The 26,444-nt window shown below is 54.1% G+C and overlaps 1 protein-coding gene across 5 annotated transcripts in view; it reads right to left on the bottom strand.

Annotated features, from left to right (window-relative positions):
- The window catches only part of COL22A1 (collagen type XXII alpha 1 chain), a 213,937-nt gene that overhangs the window by 122,775 nt on the left and 64,718 nt on the right, over positions 1-26,444 (bottom strand). For all 5 annotated transcript variants that reach the window (XR_004132600.2, XM_031439674.2, XM_031439676.2 and 2 more), the window contains exons 10-17: positions 25,854-25,898; positions 24,990-25,052; positions 21,046-21,084; positions 7,779-7,832; positions 6,692-6,736; positions 5,583-5,636; positions 3,648-3,692; positions 783-836 (exon numbers count right to left, since the gene is read on the bottom strand). Coding sequence is in view for 4 of the 5 variants with exons in the window: in XM_031439674.2 (XP_031295534.1) it covers positions 783-836; positions 3,648-3,692; positions 5,583-5,636; positions 6,692-6,736; positions 7,779-7,832; positions 21,046-21,084; positions 24,990-25,052; positions 25,854-25,898 (399 nt within the window). In the remaining variant the exon portion in view is untranslated. The remainder of the gene's footprint in view (positions 1-782; positions 837-3,647; positions 3,693-5,582; positions 5,637-6,691; positions 6,737-7,778; positions 7,833-21,045; positions 21,085-24,989; positions 25,053-25,853; positions 25,899-26,444) is intronic.

Below are 26,444 nucleotides of genomic sequence, written 5' to 3'. Positions count from 1 at the left end.
ATATGTTGATGTGTTAAGCTATATTATACAAATAAACATTTTTCTAAATGGTCTTCAAGTAGATGTATAATTTTCGGCTTTATTTAGTTTTAACCATTTGAACATTTAAATTTGGTTATTTTGGGCACAGTATGTTAAAATAGTTCACAACTTAAGTGCATAAAAATTTCCTTCCCGTCCCATCCATCAGCCACTGCGGGTCCCGTTTCGGAGGCAACCAAGGAAGCAAGTTACTAGTTTCCTGACTGTCCTTCCAAAGACAGCCCACGTCTCTATGAGGCACAGATGCAGCTTCCACACCGTTGTACGCATGCCTTTATTTCCCAGTTAACAATACACCTTGCAGAACATCCACATCATGTGTTAGGAGTTCCTTGGATTCCCACAGCTTCGTGCTTTTCTCCTGTATCTATACACTGGATTCATTCAACTGGTTCCATACTGATGAGCGTCTGGGCTGTTTGCAACCTTTCACTCTCAGGGACAGGACTGCAGTGAACACGTCACTTTGAACACATGCATGTCACCCACGGCCCTCATGGTAACGATCACATGTCATGTTACTGAGGTTATTTTTAGAATGGATTCAAGGTGTTCTCTGGGAACACTGGCCTTGAGGAGTCCTGTGGGAACGTAAGCCGAGGGCTGGTGGCTAAGTCTCCTGGAGCCCCCAGCTGAGCAGGACAAAGACAGGGGTGCCCAGGCCTTATGAGTTCTGTGTGAGGCCCCAGTCCACTCTGTCCGCCAAAGAAACCCAGCCCACTGGAGCCAATGCTGCCTACCTGCTCTCCGGTCTCCCCCTGCTTCCCAGGGAATCCGTCCAGACCTCGCTCCCCCTGGAAAAAGAAGGAAAAAGAAGAAATGAGGAACAGAGGGACATCCCCATGGTCAATGGCATAAAAAGGAAGTGTAAACAGAGGCCCCGGGCGCCGGATCATGCTCCACTCTCCACCAGAGACCTTCGGATACAGGACAGCCAGACACACACGGCCTGGAGTCTGTGTCCTGGGGGTCAAGGAGCATAAGTGAAAGGTCAGGGAAACCACATTCCTACCTCTGCCCTTCATTTCACAAACCTTGACTGAGGGGAGACCATGAAAGCAATGGCTGCACGGGGCCTGCAATGCAGTTCATCAAGCGGCCGGGACGTTTTACTCACCGTTCATCCACCCAGTGAGTAGGTATGAACATCCAGTGTGAACCCAGGGCCGGGAGTAGACCTCAGCGTTCACTGTTGGCTAACGGCAGGCTCTCATCCAGGCAACCACCCAGCCTCCACCCACCAGCTATGTTCAGACAGAGCTGGGTTTGAATCTCTCATCAGCTGTGGAATCTTGGGCAAATCCCTCGACCTCTCTGAGATGTGTCTGTTGACTGTTTCCTGGGGATGAAAACCATCCCTTCCTCGGGCAAGTGGCGAAGCCACAGCCTTGACCCGCTGTTTGGGAGACTTTCCCAGGTGACGGAGCCCTGGGGCGCCTGCCCTCTGCTGCACTAGGTCACCTGGGTCTGACAGTCAAGGTCCTGGAGAGGCTGGGGGCCTGTATCCACCTCATCTTGACACGTCCTGGCTGTGTCCACACTACTGTCCTTTGCTTTGGTTCCCACACCTCCCACTCACCAGTTCTCCCTCCTGGGGGGTCTGGTCTGAGGACCCGGACTGATGAAGGACTAGGCCGTGCCTTCAAGGTCCCAGAGCTCAGTCCTCACCAGACCCGCCACCTTCAGCCCAGAAGCTGGCCTGCAACAGGCACAGTGCAACAGCAGGTGCTTGAGGGACCCTGGATGCCTGGAGGCCTGTTCTGAACCCCAGGCGAGGGCAGCATGGGCCTGGGTCTCTATGCCCTCAGGGGCTGGTCAGGCCAGAATGCCGCACACCCAGGCCTCCGGGCAGAAGCAAGGGCGAGCCCGCCACGCACTCTGGACACAGAGGCCGGGCGACGCTCGTGCTAGTCTACAGCTCAGCCTGACTGTCGAGTCTGTTCCCCGAATCCTGCTCCCACGGTGCAGGTGGGGCGCTTTCAAATCAGAGCCCTGTTCCCTGGGGCACAGAGCTGCACATCGAGCCCCACACCTGAGCCCTCAGCTACTCCAAGGGCCACTTTCAAGTCTGCAGAGTAAAGGACAGGGACAGAGGGCCGCAGAGAGGAGGCGACCTGTACCTTACGGAACCCTGTGAAATCTCGCAAAAGAACCAAGAGATGCAAATCTTAATGACCCCGGGTCAGAGGTTTCACTTTTTAAGCTACAGGGACTAAAATCTAATATCCAACAAACAGAAACCAGGCTGTGGAGCCTGAAGTGTGACCCGCCCTCTTCCTTCCGAGGAGACTTTCGGGAAGCCACGTGGCCACGTGCTCCTAGAGCCACACGACACGTTCATTTCCTTGGGCCAGAACCCCCCCTTCTGGGGGAGCAGCCTAAGGAAAGCATCCTAACTTGAAAAATAAATAAATAAAGCTATGGCTGTAAAAGCGTTCACCAAAGCATTAGTTTTAATCATGAAAAACTGAAAACAACCCAACATGATCAATAACAGGGAAACAGGCACATAAATCAGGGTCTGGTCCCACAGTGAGATGCTGTGCAGCCGCTGGACATAAATCACAGAAAGAACAGCATGGGGAGCTGCTGCACGCAGGAACAACGAACAAGGCAGGACGCAACGCGGCAGGCGCCACGTGTGACCACGTGGAGAGAGGGGGGATGTGCAAGAGGAAGTCCTGCAGGACGTGCCCGTGTCCACGGCAGCTGTGGCAGGGTGACAGAATCAGGGGCTGTCTTTCACTGTTTTCCAAAAATAGTGAAATGAAACTACATTTCTTAATTTAGAAATCCCCTGTAAAACCAGGGAAACGTACTCCAGGAAGACAGAATGGGGTAGGCGCTGAATAGGTATCTGGAACATGGCTTCGGGCAGGAGGACCAAGCGCCAGCTCCTGACCGGAAGGAACCCCGGGGATGGACGGGCCAGGGGAGAGCTTCTCGGGAAGCCGCACCCACTGCGGTCTGGGCAGGTGGAGGTGGGGGTGGGTCCTCGCTCCACCCCGCAGAGCCCTGAGCACTCTACAGCATTAGCACCGGTGGGAGGATCCGGTCTGGGGGTTACTCGTGATGGGTGGCATCCTCAGGAAGGACGGCCGGCCTTGGCCCTTCTCGAGTCTGTCACCGCAGGCACCACCTTCAGCGAGTTTACAAGTCTCAGCTTGGGTCATGTCACAGCACTGGGTGAACTGGGCTAAATATGGGTCACCGAGGCCACAACTGTCACCACGCACCCTCTCTCTGAGAGTCAGGGTGACCAAGGAGAGGAGAACTTAAACAACTTGCCAAGTGAGGTGTGGGTCCCTGGCAGCAGCTGGAACTTTTTGAGGCCCAATCCCGGGCTCTTTCAAAAGCTCTCTGGCCTGGAAACCAGAAACTCTGCCTTCGTGAGGGGACTGCGGCCCCTGCAGGATCTGAGCCCACGGCCTTCCCAGCCCAGCGCTTACACTCAGCCTTCAGCCGCCACATGTGCACTCGCGTGTGCACACACGCGCGCGCGCACACATACGTGCACACACACCCGTGCACACGCACACACGTGCGCGCACACGCACACCTTCCCTGGGAGGCCGCACGCGCTGACGGGAGCGGATTGTAAATACCTTTTCTCCTTGGGCTCCCTTTTCACCGCGCTCTCCGTGGAGACCCTGGGGGAGAGGGGAAGGTGAGTAACACGGCATCCCAGCCCAGCTTCCCTGTGCTCGAACTCGGAGGGCCCATGCACAGTCCGGCCGGGGTGGTGATTTGTCTCTATCAAGTCTCACTCTGCCCAGTGGCCTGCGCACTGAGCTCAAAGGTGAGCTCCCAGGGCTGGTCCCCCGGCCTGGATTACCCCATCCTCCCGGTTACAGACTCAAACACACCCTGGCCCTGGAGCACATCTGGCCGAGTGCGCGAATGTGACCTCAGAGCCAGTCCCCACCGCCACCCAGAGCCTGGGAACCAAGAAAGGGCCCCCACACTGAGCGTGAGGCCCTGGGGCCCTTTAAGCCGCAGTCGCCCACCTCCCCCAGGGGCCGGGCCCTGCCCCACCCTGTGTCCTCCCCACGGCCGGCAGGCGTCCACCCCGTGCTGAGGAGTCCCTCTTCTCTGTGAGGACGTGTCAGCCAAGATGCGGGCCTCTCTGACTACAAGATCCGAAGTACAGTCACCATGCTGCCCCGCCCAGCCCATCCCCATGCTCCCACCAGGCTTCACTTTGCTCACAGCCCTCAGCCCAGGAGACACATTTTCTGTCCCCACCCCAGGAGAATGTGAACCCCCAGGAGGGCAGTGCCTTCCTTCCTTCAGGACTGTGTCCCCAGAGGCTGGAAGACTGGCTGAAGCCTCATGTCCATAAACACTAGTTGAACGACTAAGTGATTCAATGAACGGCTGCAAAAATCCCTTGGTTTGCACAAGAATCTCGCAGAAGTTTTGCCCAAAGGCTACTGCCCCATGCTAAAGTGCAGACGATCAGTGCGCGTGTGTCTGCTCTTGTCAGACGTGCAGGATGGACAGTGTGATGCCGGGGCCACCAGCAGCCCAGCGGGCCGAAGCGCAGCTTCTCCGGGCAGGACCGCTGGCCAGGCCAGCAGCTCAGTGCGTGGCCCTGCTGGAGAGGCGTGAATGTGTCCTGTGTTACTAGGCGAACTCCCTCTGCCCCCTCTCTTTCCTCTCCCTTCCTGGAGAAGGGACCCTTGGACACTGTGAAAGGATGTTAAAGGGGGCAGGACTGCCCAGGCCCGCTTATGCATTTCAGGAATAACACCTACATCTTTGGTGCCCGGAGAAGAGGCACAGGACCAGGGCCGCCGGAGGCCCTACCTCCCAGAGGGCAGAGGGTCTGCGGACCACTGAGGCCCGTGGGGAAGGCAGGGCACACAGGCCATTTTAATTCCACTCAAGTATTTTGGCCAGATACTTGGAGATCAGGGCCTTAAGTGCCCCCAAGGCAGTGCGAGCTGCCTTGTCTGAAAACAGACTTTTGCGGTGCTTCTTTCCTTGAGACAACCTCAAGACTTTCTTAACGGGAACCAAGAACAGGGGCAGAGGCCCAAGAAGCCACTTGGCCCCGTCCGCACCAAGCCTGTTTGTTCATCGCTCTCCTCAAGGGCACCTGGTCACTGACCACCCGCCACGTGTCTGCCACTGTTCTAGGGACCCACCAGGGATTAATGAAAATTCCACCCCTTCTGGAGTGGCAGACTGGACAGGCTCATAAAAATGTCTTCTTTAGGTCAAGTGTCAGAAACACCCGGGCTGCTGGGCAAAAATGCAGATTCCTGGGCTCCGCACAGACCTGCTGCTTTGTTATCCGGGAGTGGGGTCCCAGGAACGTACATTTTAACATGCTCACCAGAGCTCCTTAATGTGTACCGCCACGTGTGAGCATTTCTGGTCTAAGAAGAGGCACCAAGGCTTTGCTGCCACTGGCACGTGCCGGGCAGCGGGGCCTCAGTGTGTGGGTGTAGGATGGGGGCCTGCAGGAGAGCTGGGTCCCAGTCCCGGGAGAAGGCCACGGAGCTCCCCTGCCCCAGACAGCTGCCTCTACTTACGGGAGCGCCGACGGGTCCGGAAGGTCCAGGGAGTCCGGGTGGTCCTTGGAATCCCTGCAGAAGAGCGTTCACAGGGGAAGGTTTGGGGATGGAAGAAAAGGCAGGACCAGAGGCAACAGTCAAGAACCGTGTCTGGGGACGAGATGACCGCTTCTTGCCTGCCATGTGCTGCCACGCTGCCCACACAAGGGTTCGCCCAGGGACCCCTCCACCTCCGCTGCCCACCCTTTACCCACCCAGTGGAGAGCACAGGCCGCTCCCTGCCTGGCGGAGCCATGACTCATCCCCAGCTCTGCAAGGAGCGGAAAACAGTGTGCTGCCTTTGAGCGACCACCGGGCCAGCACATCACTGTCGTTTCCACGTGCCCTGCGGCCATCCCCGGACCCGGCCAGGACAGGTGTGCAGCTCCTGGTAACGTGACTGATTCCTGCCGCTCAGCACTTGCACTTGGCCTTGGGGCCAACAGAACCCGGGCAAGGCCTGACACAGCCCAACGGAAGTCTGCAGAGCCCAGGGCCCCTCTGCTGCCTGGACCAGGAGCTGCTCTCTAGGCTGCTAACCTGGCACCATCTGTTAAAAATATACTACAATTAAAATGTGCTTCTCTTCAGGCAAAGGTACCCCAATTTTTGTAAGCTGGCCTCAAAATAAAAGCATGGTACATGAGACTCCTCCGCATTGGACCCACGCCGACGTGCATTCATCAATTTTACTGAGAAACAAATGAAATCAGAAATGACTTGGAGGGCCAGGAGTAGGGGGAAAGTTATGGAAACTACGATGCGTCCATATCAGGGAATAGCACGCATCGATGGAGAGAACAGGTGGTATCTGTCTGCACTGGTGTGGAAAGACGTCTCTGTCTCTTGTTGAATAGACAAAGTAAATGGCAGAGAATGGCATGATTTGTTTTTTGTAAGAATTTGGAAAACACTGTGGATGTGCAGACACACACACACAGGCACGTGTGTGACTGTGAGAGAAGTGTAGGCGGGGAATCCACGCGTGCACCGCCTCTAGACCTAAGGAGACGATACCCCAAAAATGGGCTTTGCATCAAAATCTGTGCACCAGGAACATGAGAGGAATAACTCAAAGCGACACTTACCCGCATGCCCACCTCACCAGGCAGTCCCGGCTCTCCCGGCTCCCCCTGCACACACAAAACTGCATGTGGTCACAGCCCAGGGCACCGGGCATCCAGGCCCAGGCACGCAGGGCCCGTCCAAAGCCTCCCGGGGGCACCCACTCCTGGAACTCAGAACTCTTCACAGAAGCAACATAACCGCCCCATGATGAGAGACCCAGGCACCCCTTGGAGACTCTTTCTACCAGCGCAGGGGCTGATCGGGGCTGCAGGGGTCACCACCTCAACCCCACCCACCCCTGCTGCCGCTGGGCCACCAGCTAGGTTTAGACAGAATAGTGGAGAAAGCGGGGCGACTGGAGTGCCCGTGAGGCTGTCTGCACGGAGGAGTCTGGCCACCCAGAGGGGACTGAGGGGTCTGAGATTCATGGAGCTCGCCTTCCTCTCCTGGTCTCCACCCCAGACCTCCCACCCCAGACCACTCAAGGCTGTGGGCTTTCAGGGTGCTCACAAGTCGGGGCACCCCCCAAGGCCTGCCCAGACGTGGCTGAAAATGGCAACGGGGGCAGAGAGATGGAGCCCCCAGGACCCCCTTCCATTTGGGTTCTTGGTGGGGAAGAGGATCCCTTTTCCCGCCTGCGTGGAGGTCACCTGGTGCCTGGGTTCCTGGAGTGAGTTCCAACTCAGAGGCTGGTGGATGCGGAGGGGAAGCTGGGGTGTGGACAAGAGGGAGGCAGGCAGGCCATGCCAGCTAAGGAGGCTGCTGGGGCCCCACCCGACTCCTTGAGCTACGAACTGGAGGCCTGGGAACTGAGTCCCTCACCGTGGACCTCGCTTGCTTCCCGGTCTGGCCATTGGGAGAACAAGACCTCCATGCAGAACTGCTTAGTATCAGCTAAGTGAGAAAACAGTCCCAGGGACACGCAGGCGCTACTGGCGGTGTTATCAGGCCCAGCTGACCTCCAGGGGCCTGGGGAGAGCCAGGTGCAAACGAGCCCCGGCTCAGGCCTGGCCCTGGCAGAGGCCACCCCACTTGAGGAACAGGGGCTCTGACGGGAGCTCCCCGGCCTGGTGCTGCCTGTGGGAAGGGTGGCAGTGACAGACGTACCTGCATGCCTTTGGGGCCGTCCCTCCCAGGGGGACCGGGCAGGCCCGGGGAACCCTAGGACGAGAGAAAGAGAACAGCAGTTAGAGCAGGGTGAGGACAGCCCTGGAGACAGGCTCTCGGAGTCTGGGGGCAGCGGAGAAAGCGCCAGGCGAGAACTGTGGCCGAGACATTGCTCCTGGGAGGGCGATTTGCAGACCTGCCGCCTGGGCGCCACCGGGAGAAGGTAAGAAATGCAGATTCTCAGGCTTCTCTCGACCCACTGCAGCAGGAACCACATTTTAGCAAGGGGTCCACATGCACCAGACAGTATGAGACACCCCGGCCCCGCCCGTCCCCTAACTCGCCATGTGGCCACCTCCTCCCTCCCGGCTCAGAGTCACACGTGTGTCCTGGAGCCCTGGGCTGGAGTGAGGCCCTCAACCTGGGCCCCATCCACATGGGGCTGATGACCCTCTATTGGGGGGCGGGGGCTGCCCTGGGTGTTGCAGGATGTCCTGGGGCACCTGAGATGCCAGGAGCACTCCCTAGCTGTGACAACCAGAAACATCTCCAGATAACCGCTGAACGTCCCCTGGGACTCAAAATCACCCGAAGCCGAGAACCACTTGGCTAGACCAGGTATTTAAGAGTTTTCTAATCCGGGGCAAGCTCCACTCTAATGAATCACGCGGAAGCATGAGACAGGCACCCGTGTGCACCTGCTCAGCCCCGCTCAGCCCCGGCTGGCCCACTTCCCGGGAGAGCGTCAGAGCTCCCCCAGCAGCCGCGGGAGGCAGGAGCTCTGCCTCAGGGCAGGGTGCCGGGGTCAGGAGCGGGGGGGCTCAGCTCCCCAGATGCCCTGTCTGTCTCCAAGGCACGTTTTCTCTCCTGTTCCGTCCTGTTCTGACCTAAGCAGAAGGCCTGTGTTTCCAGACAGCGGGGCCCAGCTGCCTGAAGTCTGCTTCTCCACAACACTAGGGAGAGACTGAAGACTTTCCAAAAGGGAGGCGTCACAGAGGAACAAGGACGTCTTCCGAGGAAACGCCCCAGATGGTGCTCCTCTCCAGAATCAGGGCTACTGGGGTGACGTGCAGAGCTTGCCGCAGGGGTCAGCTACCCAGTCCTTGGACGGCCAGTCTGCAGGCGGGAAGTCCTGCAGCTGCAGGCGGGGAAGGGAGGGCTTGGTGGGCTCCTGCCTCAGGAATACGGGGGGAGGGAAGCAGGGCCTGGAGCTTCCAGGGCCGTTTAACAAAGGGAGCCAGGGAGGAGACCAGAGACAATGCCAGAAGGAACTCCAGAGTTCCAGAACCTTCCCTGTGCCCACAGCTGTCACACGTCCAGCCCTGCTGGCACTTTCCAGCAAGTGTCTGTGTGACTGTCTCATCACAAGGCAGGGGCGCCACGAGGTGGAGAGTTGGGACTCCATCACCAAGTCAGCAGTGCCCACCTGGCCCAGGGCCCCACCAGTCCTCTGTGGGTGTCAATCCTTTCTGGAGCCCTACGGGTTTGTGCGGGGAGATGTCGGGGAGAAACCCCAAGAGCAGAGAGCACAGAGGCTGCTGGAGAAAAGCAGCGGTCTCAAGACCCAGCAACTCGCGGCTTCAAATCCTGCTCCGTCGCTCGGTGCCAGCGGCCTGGGTCAAACCAGTGACACGCTGAGCCCCAGTCTGCGTCTGCAAGCAGGCATCATCACCTCGCAGTAGGATCTGTGCTTCCCAAGGACGAGGACGGCTCAGCAAGCTGGTTTCGGAGGACTGCTGTCCCAGCCCGGCCCTTCTGCTCAGTTACAAGGGGTGGGCTGCTCTCGCTTTGTGTTCCGAGAAAGGCGAGAAGCCTCTTCAGAGGTGGTGCTGCGTCTGCGAAGGTGACACCTCTTTTTGAATCTTGTTTTACGTGCTTAGGATAACCAAGCTGGCGCAGCAAAAAGGCATATTCCAAGAAACTTCAGCTTTCAAGTCATCCTGAGGTCCAGGCATTTCATTAGATGGGTTCCTGCCCTTGAAAACTGCATCCCCAAGAAAAAGCCAACCTGACCTAGGTATTTTATGTCTCAGTATCACCTAATCCTAACACCACGGGACACTGCCATGCCCCAAGACACACCTTCCAAAAGCCTCCAGCTGGAATCAGCTGTCTGCAGACGTTTTGAAGAGACAAAGTTACAGCCCTAAGCATCCACTGAGATCTCATCAGGAACGTCACTCTACCTCTCTGAGCCCTGGTTTCTTCATTTATGAGACAGAGGCTCATGCTGCTTCCAGATGAGAACATGAATGTAGATATAACTGATAGGCTATAAAACAGTATTAAAAGGCCAGTTCATATTCTGGTGAGAACTAAGAACACTTTCTCAAGTGGGTCAACAAAAGGAGTGGGGGAAAGACTGGAGGTTGCCCTGGAATTAGTAAGGTCAGGGACACGGAGATTTTTAAAGGGAATATGTGTCACTCAGTATCCACAGTAAAGTACAAAAAAAAAAAAAAAGAAAAGGACATGGATAGTTGGAGGGGTAGAAGGGAGGAAGGGAGGGAAGGAAGAGAGAGAGAGGAAGAGAAAAAACAAGACAGGAGGGGAGGAGAGGGAAGGAGAGGACAGGACAGGCTGGAGAGGAGGGTCTAGATTTGCAGATTTGCATGCAGCCTCTGCTGCTCGTTAGCTGAACAGAACAAGTGATTCCCTCCTGGGTCTCAGCTCCGTCACCATAAAGAGGATGATGCAAGGAGTACAGTACCTCTGGCCCAAGGTGGTCGGTCGGATGCCGTGAGGCAAGGCTTTGGAAAATGCTTTGTACACAGGGGAGTTTGAAAGAAGCATCAAGTTACTTGGGGTGAACCACCCAGCAACTCCATCCTTCACCTTTAAAAAGGAAATCACTCAGCTTAAGAGGAGGACAACAGATAACGCACATGAAACCCCTCACAGAGGCTCACCAGGGCTCGGACCTCCCCCGAGTTCACCCTGGCAGCTGTGACTCAAAATCTGGGCCCTGATTCCAAGTCAAGGCTCTGACCTCCCCCCACCCCCCACTGCCTCCATGATCTCCCTGGGAGCCCTGGGCTGGTAACATCTGGCAGGAAACGATCTGCCTGCGCACACTCGTCAGAGCCAGAGGTCCAGGGATTGCACGGTTACTTCATGGGGCAAAACACAGAGAAAAGAGAGGGCAGGTATTTCCCCTGCTCTTCTGGTTAATTAAACATCAGGGTTCTTTTCCTAAATACCGACAAAGACATTGCTTCATTGCTAGAGATGCTATGTTAATATTCTTTTTCATCCACGGGTAGGGTCAGAGTGGACCCTCAGGGGTGTGCGCTCTGGGCAGCAGTGGCCCCCGATGTGGCTCCTGGACCAGCAGCAGCAGCACCACCAGGGCCTCGTGAGAAAGGCAGGTCCTCTGGCCTCACCCCAGGCCCACTGAATCAGACAGTCTGGGAGCGGGGCCCTGCAAGTTGATTTAACAAGCCCTCCAGGTGATTTGGTCAAGTTTGAGAACCACTGCTCTGTGGAGTCAGAATACGTGATCCCAATTCCTGGCTTAGCCACGCAGAGATGAAGTCACCTGCACCTGGACACACGGGTAACAGGCCTGCAGAACGAGGACAGTGAATCTGCCCCACACTCCACAGCTTGCGCGTGTGTCTGGCAGACAGTGCTCACACACACCAGGAGCTGTGATCACCCTCAGACGCTGTGTGGTACAGGACAGCTTACACCTCTGTGTCAGCCCACCTGGAGCACACTTTCTAATAACACTCTCCAGGCTTCCCGAGGCTAGGGGAGTTACGGAAGTCCTCCCCGGGGGAGCTAGGGAATACTGACATTTCACAGCTGTCGGCCGCCCCTAGGGATAAGACCTCACTGATGCAGAGGACGCAGAAGACGTCATTTGGTATAAAAAGTGGAAAACTATGCTGGTGTAACGGTAATTATACTTAACATTTATGAGCACTTTTCACAAATATAAGTCATTTATTTTCATTAGTTCACTTCATCCGTGCTGTGACCCTCGGAGGCAAAAACGATTATAGTCGCCAACTTAAGGGTGAGAGAAGCCAGGGTTGCCAGGGCTGAGTAACTCACCCAGCACTACACAGCTGCCAAGCGGCCAAGCTAGGGTCTGAGCCAGCCAGCTGATGCAGGGTCCTTAACCTCCCCTTGCCCTCCCAGTCTAGCTGTCCAGCACTCCAGCATCAACCCTTCCCATAAAAGCTCTCGCCCGCCTGTGTGAAGCCTTTGGTCCTCTGACTGGGCCATCAGACTTGGCAAGAGCCTGAGTGTCGGACGCAGCTGGAAAAAGTGCCTACTTTCCTATTCTAGCTCTGCCTGGGGCCATGAGAACCCGTGAACTAAAACTTCCCCAACGTGTCCTTCAGCACCACGGACAGGGCCCGTGGCAACTTTATTTATTGTAACTCCCAGCATTTTGCCCCAACCTACAAGGCTATTTGAGGGCACGTAAGCAGCTAAACTTATTTTCCCCTAAGCCCCTTAATTATGATAAAAATAGAAGGCACTCAACCACAGTTATCCAACTTGATAACCATGAATAATGCACATTAACGCACAGGCTAAGAATAGGCAATGGGGGCGCTGATGAAGCCAGCCACGAACAAAGAGAATGAGACCCAGAGCTAGAGGCAAATGACATCAATATATCTCAGAAGTTTCACACATACAAACACACACACACAATTTTTGTCTTATGGCTCAGAGGCTCTATAATGTAGTCATGGCATGAGTTGATTCCCACAAGGGACATGGGTTTTGAGGGTCAAGAATTCCCCAAAACAAGCATCACTTTCAGAGGAGGACAGGGAACTGGCATGGGCCAGTGCAGTGGTTAAGAACAAATAAATAAAAGAACACGCATTAAAAAAAGTTGTTTTAAAGAGTAGGGGATGCAGAGTCGGACAGACAGCCTCAGCCCCACTCGCAACACTCTGTGACCTTGGGTGTTCCAGAATCCTTCAAGGAGCTGATATCAAGCTGGCACATAGCAAGAGGTCAGCACAAGGCTGATGTCACAATTCCACAACAAAGCACCTTTTCTGACACAGAGTCATTCTACCATTCCGATAAAATCATGAAGTGCTGGCCACTGGGTTCTCCAATGACTGCTAGTGCTAATGCCTCCATCCCATTCTTTCAGAAAGAATCTGAAATAAAAGTGTGCCCATTGTCCCTCGCTATGCCACATACTCCCCCTGCACCAGAACCCCATGACCTGTAGCAGCATCGCTGGTGTCTGAGGACCTGTCTTGGTCTCTGCTCTGGGAAGGAGGTGCAGGGAGGACCATCCGTACGTAGCAGAGCCTGCTCTTTGCTCCCCGCCCCGCTGTGCCATTCATCGCCACCTCCACGAAATCCTCTCATCTCTCAACTTCAAACACAGCCTGTCTTTGAAAGACACCAAAGAAAGAACTAGCTCAGGTGGGAGGATCCATTCTTCAGCACTGTGGAGGGCACAAGGGGTGTGCCTGTCACGTTGTGATCAGAGAAGCGTCACTGTGAGAGCAGATCTGACTGCCCCCTGAAGCAGGACCGCAGGCACTGCGTGGTGTGTCACAGGAAGGGCCCTCAGCAGCACAGACCGCGGGCACGTCAGGAGCTGCTGAGTGAGAGCATCACAGCCACACCCGCCGACTCTGCCCTTGGAGCTACGCAAGGACCAGAGCGTTTTTTTTTTTTTTTCCTAGACATTCGTCATCCCATCCCTGCTCCTCCACCTGCCTCGACTCTCAGGTACGGATGGTTGAATTAATTCTACTCTGAAGTTCATGTGCCTCATTTTGCTGGCCTTCTCCAGTCCTCTAGCACAGTGTCTGACCCTAAATTGTGCAGTTGTCACAATTCTGAACAGACCAGAGCTCATTATAAATTACCCCGCCCTCTTCCTACAGCCTTTTACAACGAAAACATCGGTGTCTTTGAGCGTTTTTCTTTCTCAGTAGCTTTGTCCATGAAACAGGGAAAGTGATGCTCTCCACCTGCATTTGTGGGGAGGCTGAGACAATGCCCGTGGAACTATCTGCTCTGTGCCTGACACCTCGAAGGTTACTGCATCAGAGGCTCCCCAGGATTCCAGCACACAGAATGTAACAGTGGACATGCAAGGAGGAGGAATCAATGACGGGGAGGTAGAAACATGCAGCGAGTCCTGGGAAAGATGGACCCAGAATCAGCAGGAGACAAACATGGTGGGAGATGGTCCAACACAGCAAGTGGGACGTGCGCTCCAGACACAACACGGGACTTCATCCACCAAGTAACGTGGCTGAGCAGCGGTCTGCAGGGAATGGTGTGACCACAGCAGCATTTTTAAATCAAAGGCAAATTCACATGCACTTGCATGTTTCAAACAGGACAGCAAGTTTAAGCCAAAGGAAGGCACCTGGAGCAGAGAAACCCCAGGCACCCTGATCCCCTGCGGGGGGTCACTTTCTGGCACATGGGTCCCCGATGCTCTCCAAGCCGTCTGCCTGTCCTGAGAGGCTGGATCTTCACGGTCCACAGAGACGTGGAGCAGCCTGCTTTGTCTAATTTCAAATCAGCAGAGAACGGGAAGCACCAGGCTCCCTGGGGGCCTGGTTTGGAATAAGCTTGTGGAGAATCTACTTTTTTCTGAGCTGGGGACCATCCCGCCTAGCCACCAGCTATGAACCTGGCTTCCTAACAACCCTCCTGAGTTTCATCACGATGCCCATGGGCTTTCCTCCCTCAGCTTTCCTCATTTGTTTAGCTCCATGGTGAACCAACCCACAAGGACACCCCCCGTGAAGGCTCCAGGGTGCTCGGGTGCCACACGCAGCTCTGGCGTGCTCAGCAAGACACTGGGTTGACGCTTCTAGAAAGCGGCACCCCAGGAGGTCAGCACAGCCTCTGCTATGTGTCCGGCTCAGATTTCTCTTTCACCATCAGGTTTATGGTCCCAGAAAAAGTGGAAGAAAACCATGAAAAACAAGGAACCGGTGTTGGCGTGACCTAAAATTCTGTCTGCTTCTGAGACAACTGGCCCAATAAAATTTAGCTGAGTTTCTTATATTTGCTCGCGTATTTTTTTCTGAGGCACTGCACTGTGAAATCCGAGCACAAAATCCATACGAAGTTTTATTTATTGCCATATGGATTTCTGTGAAAATGCTGAAGAGAGGACTTTCTGGTTGCTGTTGTTTTGGGGTTTTTTTTTCTCTCCTCTACCGAGTGCTGAGTATGGAGCTGCTGACCCAAGCATGGCTTTGTGGGGCACTCTGCCCCAACTCCATCCCCCTGTGGGTCCCAAGGGCCCCCAGCTTCTGTGAGGAGCCAGACCCAGTAAGGGGCTGTAAAGCCCTCTCCTTACGCTGCCCTGTTACTCCCCACTCTAGGGAAATGGGGCGGGGGGTCCCCAGCACCAGGTCTAGGCTGGTCTCCGCCTGAGGGCCACCTTCTACAGACCGTCCCAACTCTAATCAAAATATTAATACCAGCAGCTGTTCATAAAGAAAACCACCCTGGCAGGAAGTGCACTGCCCCGCGTATCTGAGCAGCTGGACTCCGCTCAGCAATGTCACCCACAGGGGTCCACTCTGGGCCCGACCTCTGCGTGTCACCTTTACCCCACTCCACCCGGCTTATGTTATGGCCGCAGGGATGTCAAGGCTCTCATCCCACAGCTCGGGCCCCGGGGGAAAGGACCCCTGTCCCCGGGCTTCTAAGTGCAAGTCCTGAGTCCGCCGTTCTGTCTGGACTAACTTAGGTAATGCACCTAACTGACCACTGCGCTCAGGGAGTCCAGGGCCCGGAGCGCTTGGACCTGATTCCCGCTAACACCTTCCGATCTGCCAGGTGCTCCACTAAGTCCCTTCTGTGGGTGCAATCATTTAACCCTCGCTCCAGTCTTACGAGAGCCTGCTCCTGCTACTGTTATACTCAGTGGACAGGTGAGGAAACAGGCACCGAGAACCATAAGGACGTCTCCAAGGTCCCTAAAGCCTGACCCTCAGCCACTACCATGTTCTGCCTTCTGGGACCAGCCATCAGGGCACCCAGCACTCAGCAAATCCACGCTGGGAGAGAGGGCTCTTCCTTCCAGATCATACTGCTTTTGGATTTCACACATGAACAACTGTGAATATACTATATTTTAATTTTTTTCATCATGGTAAGTTAGAGCTCTAGTCTTTGGTTAAATGTTTTGCAGAAGTGCTAATGTTATAGCAACGTAAACAGCAATTAACCAGACATATGAAATATCCCAGATCCCACCACCCCACTGCGTTGGCTGTTTTCACCGCTCACACATTTTCTGTGTGAGCACGTACGGCTTCCTAGTCCACCGTTTCACCTGCATCTCGCTGCATGCCTGTCTCCACATAGAAGGGCCTCCTAATTTTCACTTCTGTCCATCTGGCTGAAGAAATGCAATCTTCCATTAGGCTGTGTCCATTTTCTGCTGCAGCTGGTCACTGCTAAGAGTGCTTATAAAGGAAAGAGTCAGCTTGTGGTCGTAGTGTTTGATTTTTCCCTTCATGGGAACTGTGCTTAGGATAATTTCCTAGATATTTCTAAATTTCATTTTCTGAGCACCCCAGCAGTACAATAACACCGAGTGTCCTGGGAAAGCCTCGAGGTACTTTGCCGATGTGACAGTTGTCCTAGGCAGGCCCCGACAGCATCGGGGATAGAGGTGGTACAACCTGGCTTGCTAAGGACCAACAAGAAGAATCACCCTCATAAAAGATAACCGTGTGCCCAGAATTTGTGTGCAAGTCTCCCTCGTTGAATTGGTGAGTGAGCCCCTGGAGGGGCCAGGCCAGGCTTTAGAGCTCCGTGAACTCACCACTCTCTCCCACGTACTGGGTACTTGAATGCTGTCTGTTGAAGAAGAACATGCGTCACTCTTTTATGGATTTTAGCAATAGCTCCTGGCAGACAAGAAAGGGATAAAGATAAGGGACAGATTTTTACGAGCACCTACCATGTGCCAGGGACCAAGCCAGTTGCTTTCACAGGCACTGCCAACCTCCCACATCCCTACAACAGCCCTGAAGGGTAGGCATCTATGGCCCCACTTTCCAGATCAGGATGCCGAGGCTCAGAGAGACAGGAACCAAAGCTCACCCAGCCACTGCAGTGCTGGGATCCAAATCAGGTCTGCCCAACTCCCTGAACCTGCTTTCTGTCCATAACCTGAGACCACGTCTGAGTGCAAAAGGCCCCCTTTTCCTCCTTCCTCCTGGCACCAGATTCCTAAGGAAAAGAAGCAAGCCCCCCAAAAGGGCAGAGATCTCCCCGATATTCCACGGAGCCCCGCAGAGGAAAACTGGAGTGGACACTCTGGCTTCCGGACACCAGAGGGCGCTGTGGGTCCAGGAAGGGGCGACACGCGGCGACTCCCGGTTTCCTCCCCTGAAGGCTCTGGGCTCCCAGAGCACAGGACCCTCGGACACTGCACACCTGGGCCTTGTTCTTGCTGTTCCTAAAACTTTCTCTGCCCGTGGGGCTCATGACAGCACCCACCCACAGGAGACCGCACACCAGCATCGTCACTGAGCTTGTTCCTGCATTTTTTTTTGACATGGACGAGCCCAGGGCTGGAGGGGCACGGAGGCCGTCACCCCTCGCTGCTCTCCCCAACTCCCCCGAACCGGTCCAGACCAGCCCAGAGCAGCGGCCTTCCTCTCTCACCGCACCACCATCACCAAGACAGCACGGCAAGTGACAACGGCGACAGGAGCAGCAGCACTGCCCATTACGAGGGCTCCCTACGCCGGGCACTGGTCAAGCCCTCCCAGGTTAAGCCTCGGTAGGAACTATCACTATTCCCTTCCCCACCTTTTACAGAAAAGGAAACTGAGGCTCAGATGGCCCAAGGGGAGGCGCACACAGTTAATGTTAATTGAAGCCAGAATTGGAAGCTGAACCTGTCTGGCTGCGGCGCCTGGGACCCCTCCCCTGGGCCTCGGTCCTGGATGCTGGGAGGCTGCATCCCTTTCACCCCTCACTCATTTGGCGAGCATTTAGTTAGTGCCTGCTGTCTTCCAGACACTGTGAAGGAGACTCCACGTCTTCCTTTCTCTCCTTCCGTGCCCTCGCACCCTGAGTTGCGGGCAGCTCCTGTAGGGTAGCCCCTAAAATTCGGCTTCTCCCTTTCCTTTGGCCCAACTTCAATTAAAACATAGAGGGAGCTTTGCCCCAAGAACCCCATGGTGAGTATGGGACGTAACAGGAACCACAGGGGAGGCTAGCTTCCAAAAGGAGGGGCAGCGGCAGCCCAGGGGCAGAGCAGCACACGAAGGTCTTGGGCATCTGGCGGGGCTGTTGGGGGGAGGCAGCAGCGGGGCCTGGGGGGGATCAGGAGGCCACGAGCCCCAGCAGTTCTTCAGCTGTGTGACCTCGGGCCAGTCACTCACCTCTGAGCCTCAGTTTCCTCAGCAGCAGGAAAGGGGGTGATCCATTCAGCTTTCTGGCTTCCCTTCGTTTTAGTTTCCTAGCCCTCTCACTAACTGTGACCTTGGGCAGGTCACCTGACCTCTAAGCTATGTTCTTATCTGTGAAACGGGCCTGGCCATGCCTTCCTGAAGCACCATCTTAATAATGAGACATAACGCAGGGGCCACACCTTCCACGATGCCTCACCCTCATAGAGGCCGATGCACATTGTCACAGTGGTTAATTACAACACCGAAAATACAAAAAGAAAAACACAGCCAGTATCAGAGTACTGATTTCCAGGCCCATGGGCTCCGGTCCACCCAATCCTCTCAGTACCCCGTAACTGCCCTCGAGAGACAGTCGAGCAAAGACACCAGTTTGTCAAGCTCCGCAGGTGCGTCAGTCACCGTGGCCTTCTCCCTTCTATGGAGTCTCTCCTGCCCTTGACCCACCCTGGTCTCGGCTCATCCCCGAGGGGAAGCAGAGACTCGAGGTGCAGGGGAGGGCCCCAGGGACTCAGGCTGGGGGTGGGCTGATGACTAAGTCTCAGAACCGCCACCTGCCAGGCCCTCAAGCATCGTCATGTCCCACCCCCTCATGTTTATAGTGAGGCAGCAGAGACCCAGAGACGGAGGTGACTCACCCTGCATCACACAGCGCAGACGTGGCAGAATCTAGACTCAGACTTTGCTAAAAATGCCCAACTGCAAGAGAATGTCAACTGAGGACAGAGCCAGAAGTGCCAGAAGCGGTTCAGCTGCCTGCGTCTCCTGCCGGCACCGAGGAGATCTCCCGGCTGGAGCTGTGACCCAGCAGCTTCGGGTCTGCGAGTGGTGCTGCAGCCCGGGCTTCGGGCACCGAGCCAGTGCCTCCGGGCACCAGGAGAAGAAGGCTGCCCATCCTGAGCTCAGCCAGAATGGACGAGGCAGAAGGGCATCCGCTGTTCACGGGAGAAGGGGGCCCTGCCAGTTTCCGCCTGGTGACGCCAACACACAAGGACAGCATGTCAATCAGAGGACGGGCTGGCCCAGGAGCTGCACGCTGGCTGCCCGGCGAGCCCGACCCAGACCCAGCACCCTGACTTGCAGGGCTCCAGCCGCCCCAGTCCTGACTGCGAGGAACCTCTGGGGGTCCTGTTAGTACCCCGTGCCCTGGTTCTGAGCCCACAGGCACCAAGCATTGCTGGCAACTACAAAAGCAGCTCTTGGACCTGAGCACCTCGGTCTGGGTGCTGTGCTTCGAGACCCCACGGGGACCATGGCAGGGGGCGCCGTCAGCCCGAGGTTAGGTATCGGGGGACGCAGACTCCAGAACTGACGGCAGAGCTTGAGAGCAGCAGAGCCGACCGAGCCAGGCCTGTCTGGTGTGACGCTACGTCACGCTGGCTGTCACGCTGTCTCTCAAAGGGCTGTGTGTGCCTGCGCAGTAGTTAACTAGGTGCGCGCGTGTGCCTGTGCTTCCAACTGGTAACAAAAAGCGCAGTTCATTGTGGAACAAGTGAAGACACAGAGGAACATCAGGGAGAAAATAAACACCTTCACAGCTCTGCCACCCAGACCAGCGGTTAACGCTGGGGCTGGCCTCCAGAATCCATGTCTCTCTGTCTCTCTCTCACACACGCACACACACGCACATCATAGTGAAACTCTGCAATGTGTTTTCAAAATTAGCAAAATGTTATCTGCATTTTCTGGGTCACTAATGATTCTTCTCAATGTGATTCTGTGTCCTTAGACGTCACTGCGTATTTAGCTGTACGGCAACGCATTCTCCCCTGTGCCCACTACATAGCATTGCGGTCGTTTCCAGTCCGGCTGGTAAGTTCTACTGGCTGGACTGCTGGCTGGAACACGCGGGGTGGACGTGTGCACATCCTTGATTTACCTCCTCAGAGTAACTCTCTAGACAAGAAAGAACCCAATAAAAGGTACCACACAGAGAGCATGGGCTGAAGGCTCCATTTCCACAGTAACTGAACGGAGTGGCACCTGGTTTACACAACCAGCCCTACGCAGCAGGTTGATGCGATAATGATATCTAAGTAATGGTACCTTCCCGGGGTCCAATGACACTGCACTCTGAGTCTACACGTGCCTGGACTCTGGCAAAATAATCAACAGAAACGTATGCTACGAAGTCTTGCAGCTGCCTCTCCTGGGAAATGGGACACGTATTTCTAGTCACTGGTGTGAGTGGAAAATGGCATTTCTGGGGACTGCTTTTTATTTCTCTGTAGAGGCTAGCACTTAAGAAAGCTCTCCTCTTTCCTGGGACCTGCTGCGCTGTGCGCGCTGTGGTGAAGGTAAAGAAGGCGCAGCACTCGCATCCAGGAGGAGGTGGACAGGCCTCCCGTGGCGCCTCCTCTGTTCCTGTGCCGTCATCTCCCCTCCGTCCTTCTGTGACAATCCCCGACTGTTCCCCAGGTTCCTCTGGTCTCTCCCCTCACGTCTATCTGCCATTCAAACCTTCTCCACGTGTCTGATCACCCCGGAGTGCCCAAGGCCTTCCCACCGCTGTGGACAAGACCTCAACATGGTTTGATACTGAATGCCCCGCGTGCTGGCCCGCAGACCACGCCCGCAGCTCGTATCCATGGTCTACGCGCGCCCTCTGCTCCAGGCACTGGGACACCCACACCCTAAACAGGCCCTCCCCCCCCACCCCCCTGCACTGTGCTCACGCTGTCCACGCTGCTTCAACCGCCTGGGTCAGGGGAGGACACGCCCCGAGGCCGGGCACTCAGCCCAGGAGACCTCTTCCCTCCCTCCCAAATCCTTACCAGGCAGCACGCAACTCTCCTGAACCCCAGCCCTCCATCCTGCCCCCGGACCACCCCGCAGCCCTTGGAGGATGGAGACAGCAGCGAGGGGCTTACCTTTTCACCCTTCTCTCCTTGGACAAAAGGCCCTCTGCCCTAGAAAAGGAAAGCAGAAGGCAAAGGTTTGTTACAGAGCATCGCGGCCGCAGCACCTGGGATCTGAAGCAGCCGGGTGCTTCCTCACGGCTCTGCCAAGGAGCCTCTAAGAGACAACACTTACTTACTGAGTGTTGATTCTCGTGACTTTTATCTCATTTAATTTTTCCAACAGCTCAGTATTACGGTACTATTCTTTTTTCTGCATCAGCTTTATTGAGCTACAATCTACACAGCACATAATTCACCTCAAGTGTACAATTCAATCGTTTTTAAGGATATTTACAGAGTTATGCAGCATCAACTGGAGAGCATTTTCATCACCCCAAAGAGCCCCATACCCATTAGTGGGCACTCCCCTTCCCCCCACCCCCTGCTCTGGGCAAACGCTCTCTACTTTCTGTCTCTATAGATCTGCCTATTCTTAGACATTTTATATAAACAGAACCGTACAACACGTGGGCTCTGATGGCTGGCTTCACAGCCAGTGTTTTCTTAGCAAAGTGTCTTCAAGATTCATCCGTATTGTAGCACATATCAATACTTCACTTTATTTTGAAATAATATACTACTGCATGGATATAAAAGACAGTTCATTCATCCTATCATCAGGTGATGAGCGTTTGGGTTGTTTCTACTTTTCAGTTATTACATATAATGCTCCTGTGAACAGTCCTGTGCAAGTTTTTGTATGAACATGTTTCATTTCTTTTGCATATGTGCCTAGGAGAGGAGGTGCCGAGTCATATGGTTATTCTGTGTTTAACACTTTAAGGACAGCCAGACTGTTTTTCAAAGCAGCTACAGCATTTTACACCAGCAACATTCCAATGTTCCAACTTCTCCACATTCCTTTATTCTATCATTTATAATAGGCTACTGAAGTCTCTAACCATTGTTAATGAATTATTTCTCCTTTCAGTCCTCAAACTTTGCTTCATGTATTTGGGGGCTCTGTCATTAGGTGCACATACATTTATAACTGCTATATATTTCTGAAGGATTGACACTTTTATTGTTATAAAATGTCCCTCTTTATTGCCTTTTGATTTTAAAGTCTATTTTGTCTGCTATTGCTATAGTCACCCCAATTTATGTTTTCTAATGGTAGAATGGATGTTATCCATTCTTTTACTTTATTATATATTTGAATCTAACGTGTGTATCCAATAGACACAGTATAGCCGGATCTTGTTTTTATGTTGTGTGAAAAAAATGTTTTTTAATTGGTTTAATACATTTACATGCAATGTCATTTTTAATATGTAGTTATTTACATATGCCATTTAACTTCTTGTTTTGCATGTCTCCGGACTTTTTCTGTTCCTTTATTCCTCATTTACTCCTCTTTTTTTCCCATTACATGAGTACTTTCAGTGTAACATTTTAATAACTGTAAGTTTATTTTCACTACACAGTTTTGAATTATCTCCTTGGAGGTTGCTCTAGGTTTAGCACTTACATCTTAACCCGTCGGGATCTACTTCAGGTTTACACTGACTCACTTCCAGTGAGGCTCAGAAACACTCCCATGTTATCCTCTCCCTCCTCCCCCTGGTTCGTGCTATTGCCGTTACAAATATTTGTTGAACGCCCAATGATACATTATCACAATTATTACTTTGAGTCTGTCACCCCCCTGCATTCTCACCTCAATTATTTTTGGTGATGAGTCAACGGATAATCTTATAGGGTCTCCTTGTACATATGAGTCATTTTTCTTTTACTGCTTTCAAATTTTTGCTTTGTCTTTTAGCATTTTTTAAAAATTGAATGACAAGGTGTCAGTTTCTAGTTCTCCTGGTATGCTTTCCCGTGACGTTTCTAAGGATGGATCTTTTTGTTTTTCTTGGTCGGAGCTCATTATGCTTCCTGAATGTGTAAATTACTGCTCTTCTATAATTTGCGATGTCTTTATCCGTGACTTTTTTGAATGTTTTCTCTGCTCCTTCTCTGCTCTCCTGGAATCCCCATTACATGCACACTGATGCACTTCCGGGCCCTCACACTTCTCCAAGGTTCTGTTCATTTTTCTTCATTACTTTTTCTCTCTATTCTTAAGATTACATAATCCCTACTGATCTATTTTCAAGAATGCTGGCTCTTTTTTCATCTTTTTAGTGGTTTTTTTTCATTTGTTAGTGTAATTCTAAACTCAAGAATTTCCATTTGGTTCTTTTCTTTTTTTTTTTTAACAATTTCTCTCTCTTTATGCTCAGTGATTGATGAGACATGGTCACCATATACTTTCCTCTGTTTCCTTAAGGATGATTTCCTTTCGTTCTTTGACTGTAATTATAAGGGCTACTTTGCAGGCTTTGTCTGTTAAGCCCAAAGTCTGTGCCCTCCCACAGGCAGTTTCTGCTGCCTGCTCCTTTCTCCTGTGTATGAGTAAGCTGGGCGTTTCACGAGGCCCCACCTGACCAAGCTGGTCTCATGGTTACACGAGCCTGAAATCTGCAAAACATGGTGCACGGAGCCAGGCACAGCGTGAGTGCTGGTACAGGGCAGCAGCTCTCCAGTGAGCACAGTACTGAGACTGAAACAGACGCAGGTTCCAATTCTGCCTCTGCCACCTTCAGGCTGTGTGATCATGAGCAATCATGCAAGTCTGAGAATTCTGTGTCCTTCCCATCAAAGAAGTGATGGGACTACGTTTAAAAAGTCCTTTCAAGGAGTAAAGAGAGAACCGACATGAAGCACCTGGGGAGATGGACAGGCGGCACAGCTACAATCACGAGCTGCTGGATGACCATGGGGGTATCTGCCAGACTAGTCCTTCTAGTGGGGAGGCGCTGCCTGGTTATCCGGGGTTCCCCCTAGGCACCGAGAACCCAACTACACTCCCAAAAATGACAGCTCTCATTCACTGGCTATCCACCACGGGCCAGGCACTATAGACACAAAGCTGTTACTTTCTTTGTTTTGCTGACAGAGTATCTGAGGTTCTCAGAGAGGTTAAGAGGCCTGCTCGCAGTCACACAGCTAATGACACTAGAGCAATTACTGAGGTCCCTCTGACGCCAAACCTGTGCTACTGACGCGACATGATGCAGCGTGCAGGGTTAAGGGCTCCTGCCTGCTCAGGAAATCCTAAGAGCACCAACAGCATTTACCACGCTTCCACACTGTTCTAAACCATTTTCCTGTGTTAACTCACATAGCCCCCATAATGCTACCAGACAGTTAATTTTATCCTCCCCACTTTACAGATGAGGAAACTGAAGGCTGAAAGGTTAAGTATCTTGGTGGAGCCAGCATCTGCTCTCAGCCATTTGGCTCCTAAGCCCTGCTCCGCACCACGAATCGCTCTTCTCTGTGAGTCTTCCCTGACCCACCATCACCCAAGCTCACTCATCAGCCGAGGGCCCCATGAGCACAGCTGGTGTTGGGCCAGGCACTGGGGATGCTGTGATGACAAACCACAAACCAAAGTATCAGGGAGTCAGCGGATTTGGGACCGAGAAGCACCAGTGACGCAGGAGCATGGAGCGGGTGTATGAGCCGACCTGGCTCAGAAAGACACCCTGGAGACCCACACACAGTGGAGTCTGACGGATGAGAAAGCGTGAGCCAGCCAGAAAGGGGAGGTGACGGGGGAAGAGGTGCTGGACGGGGGGCAAGACGACTCCTGGTAGAAGAAAGCACAGGTGTGATGGCCAGGAGCAGAAATGACCGGTCTGGGGAGTCACAGCTGCTGATTTGGGGCACAGAGTTCTGGGGACGGGGGTGGGAGGTGATGGACGAGGCTGGAGCGGCAGCAGGCCGCCCGTGCCTCGTGGAGAGGGGCTTGGACGTCACTCCCAGGGGCGTGGGGCATGGTGCCGGCACGCACGAGGTGCCCAGCCATTTCTAGGGGAAAGACCTGGTCCTCACGCCAGCTGCGTGGAGGGCCCTCTACTCACCACATCTCCTTTCTCTCCCTTGGGCCCAGGAGCTCCAACCGGCCCAGTGGCTCCCACGTCTCCCTGAGGGGTGGAAACCAGAGATGAGAGTGGGGTCGGGTCCTCCAACCAGGCTCCCCCACACTGGCTGCCCACAGCCCACCTTGCCCCATTTCCCTGGAAGAGGCTGATGCTGTCACTGCCAACTAAACCGTGAGGCCAAGCCTCCCACCCCTAGAGAGGGAGGGCGCATCTGAATAATTTCTCCAATTCCTCCAACTCAGGGCATCCTGAGACAGCCAAGTGGATGAGAGCACCACGTGCCTGACCCCAGGGGTGGCCTGGCGTCTGTGTGTGGCCAGCGCCCCAGGAGCACAGTCAGAAGCCCCGGGTTGACCCCGGCTCTGCCACTTAACATGAGAACATCAGTACTCTTTATGCCTTGGGATCCTCCTCTGAGAAATGGGCATGCGGTCGTGAGCACAGACAAGAGCACAAAGGTGCTCTGGAAACTGCCAGAGGTCAACCAGGGCCCCCCGACTATGCCATCTGTACATCTGTGCCCTGGAGGGCCCTGGACCCCCACGGCAGTCCATGAAGAGAGAGGCGCACACAGAGGAGAAAAGTATCTGCAAAGGAAGAAAAGACTCCTCTTCATGCTGTCAGACAGAACTGGTGGCTCTGGGCCGTGAAGATGCTCAGAGGCTCCCAATTTACGCCACCTGCTTTATCCCCGCACCCCAACAAGCCCAGGAGCAAAACACCGCAGGACAGTCAGCGAACACGCTGCCGGCGCCGGTGTTTTTTTTTTCTTTCTTTCTTCCAAAGAGAGCAAATCCCAGGACCCTGGGCTCTGAGGGCACCCCTGCCGGCTCTGGCACTGACCTTTGGGCCGGGGAGTCCCATGGGGCCGTCGAAGCCCTTCTCGCCCTAAAGGAGGGAAGAAAAAAGAAAACGAGTAAGGCTCTGGTTTAGTGCCTCTCCCTTCTCTCTGCGCCTGCTGTTTGTCCCCTCCACACGCGCAGCAGCCCGTCCCTCCGCCAGCCGCGTTTACTGGAGCTGAGAGCCCCGGTTCTCAGGCTGCCGGCCTCCGTGGGGCGCTGGGACACGGCCCCCAACACGGCCACTGGGGGAGGAAGGAGGAACAAGCAGGGGGGCCCCTGCAGGCTGTTTTCACCTGATGCGCCACCACTGCAATTAAAGGGCCACGCGGTCCGCTCCACTTGCTCACAAAACGTACCCAGAGGCAACCTCTAAATGCAAACGTGATTCACTTTTTAAAATATGCGCTATTTGATTTGTGAGAGGTCTTATCACTGGATTTAAAAATGGGATCTGTTAAGCTGGAGAGGCAGGTAAACGCCGTGCTAAACACAAGGCCACACGACTCACACAGCTGTCTGTATGTCAATCTCACCACATAAACAAAAAGAAACGGGGCCCCACACCTGTTTGCACGTGTGCGCCACCCACCAC

The sequence above is a fragment of the Camelus dromedarius genome, chromosome 20, assembly GCF_036321535.1.
Source record: "Camelus dromedarius isolate mCamDro1 chromosome 20, mCamDro1.pat, whole genome shotgun sequence".
NCBI lineage: Eukaryota > Metazoa > Chordata > Mammalia > Artiodactyla > Camelidae > Camelus > Camelus dromedarius.
Note: the sequence above shows the minus strand (reverse complement) of the source record. Positions and strands in the feature narration are given on the sequence as shown.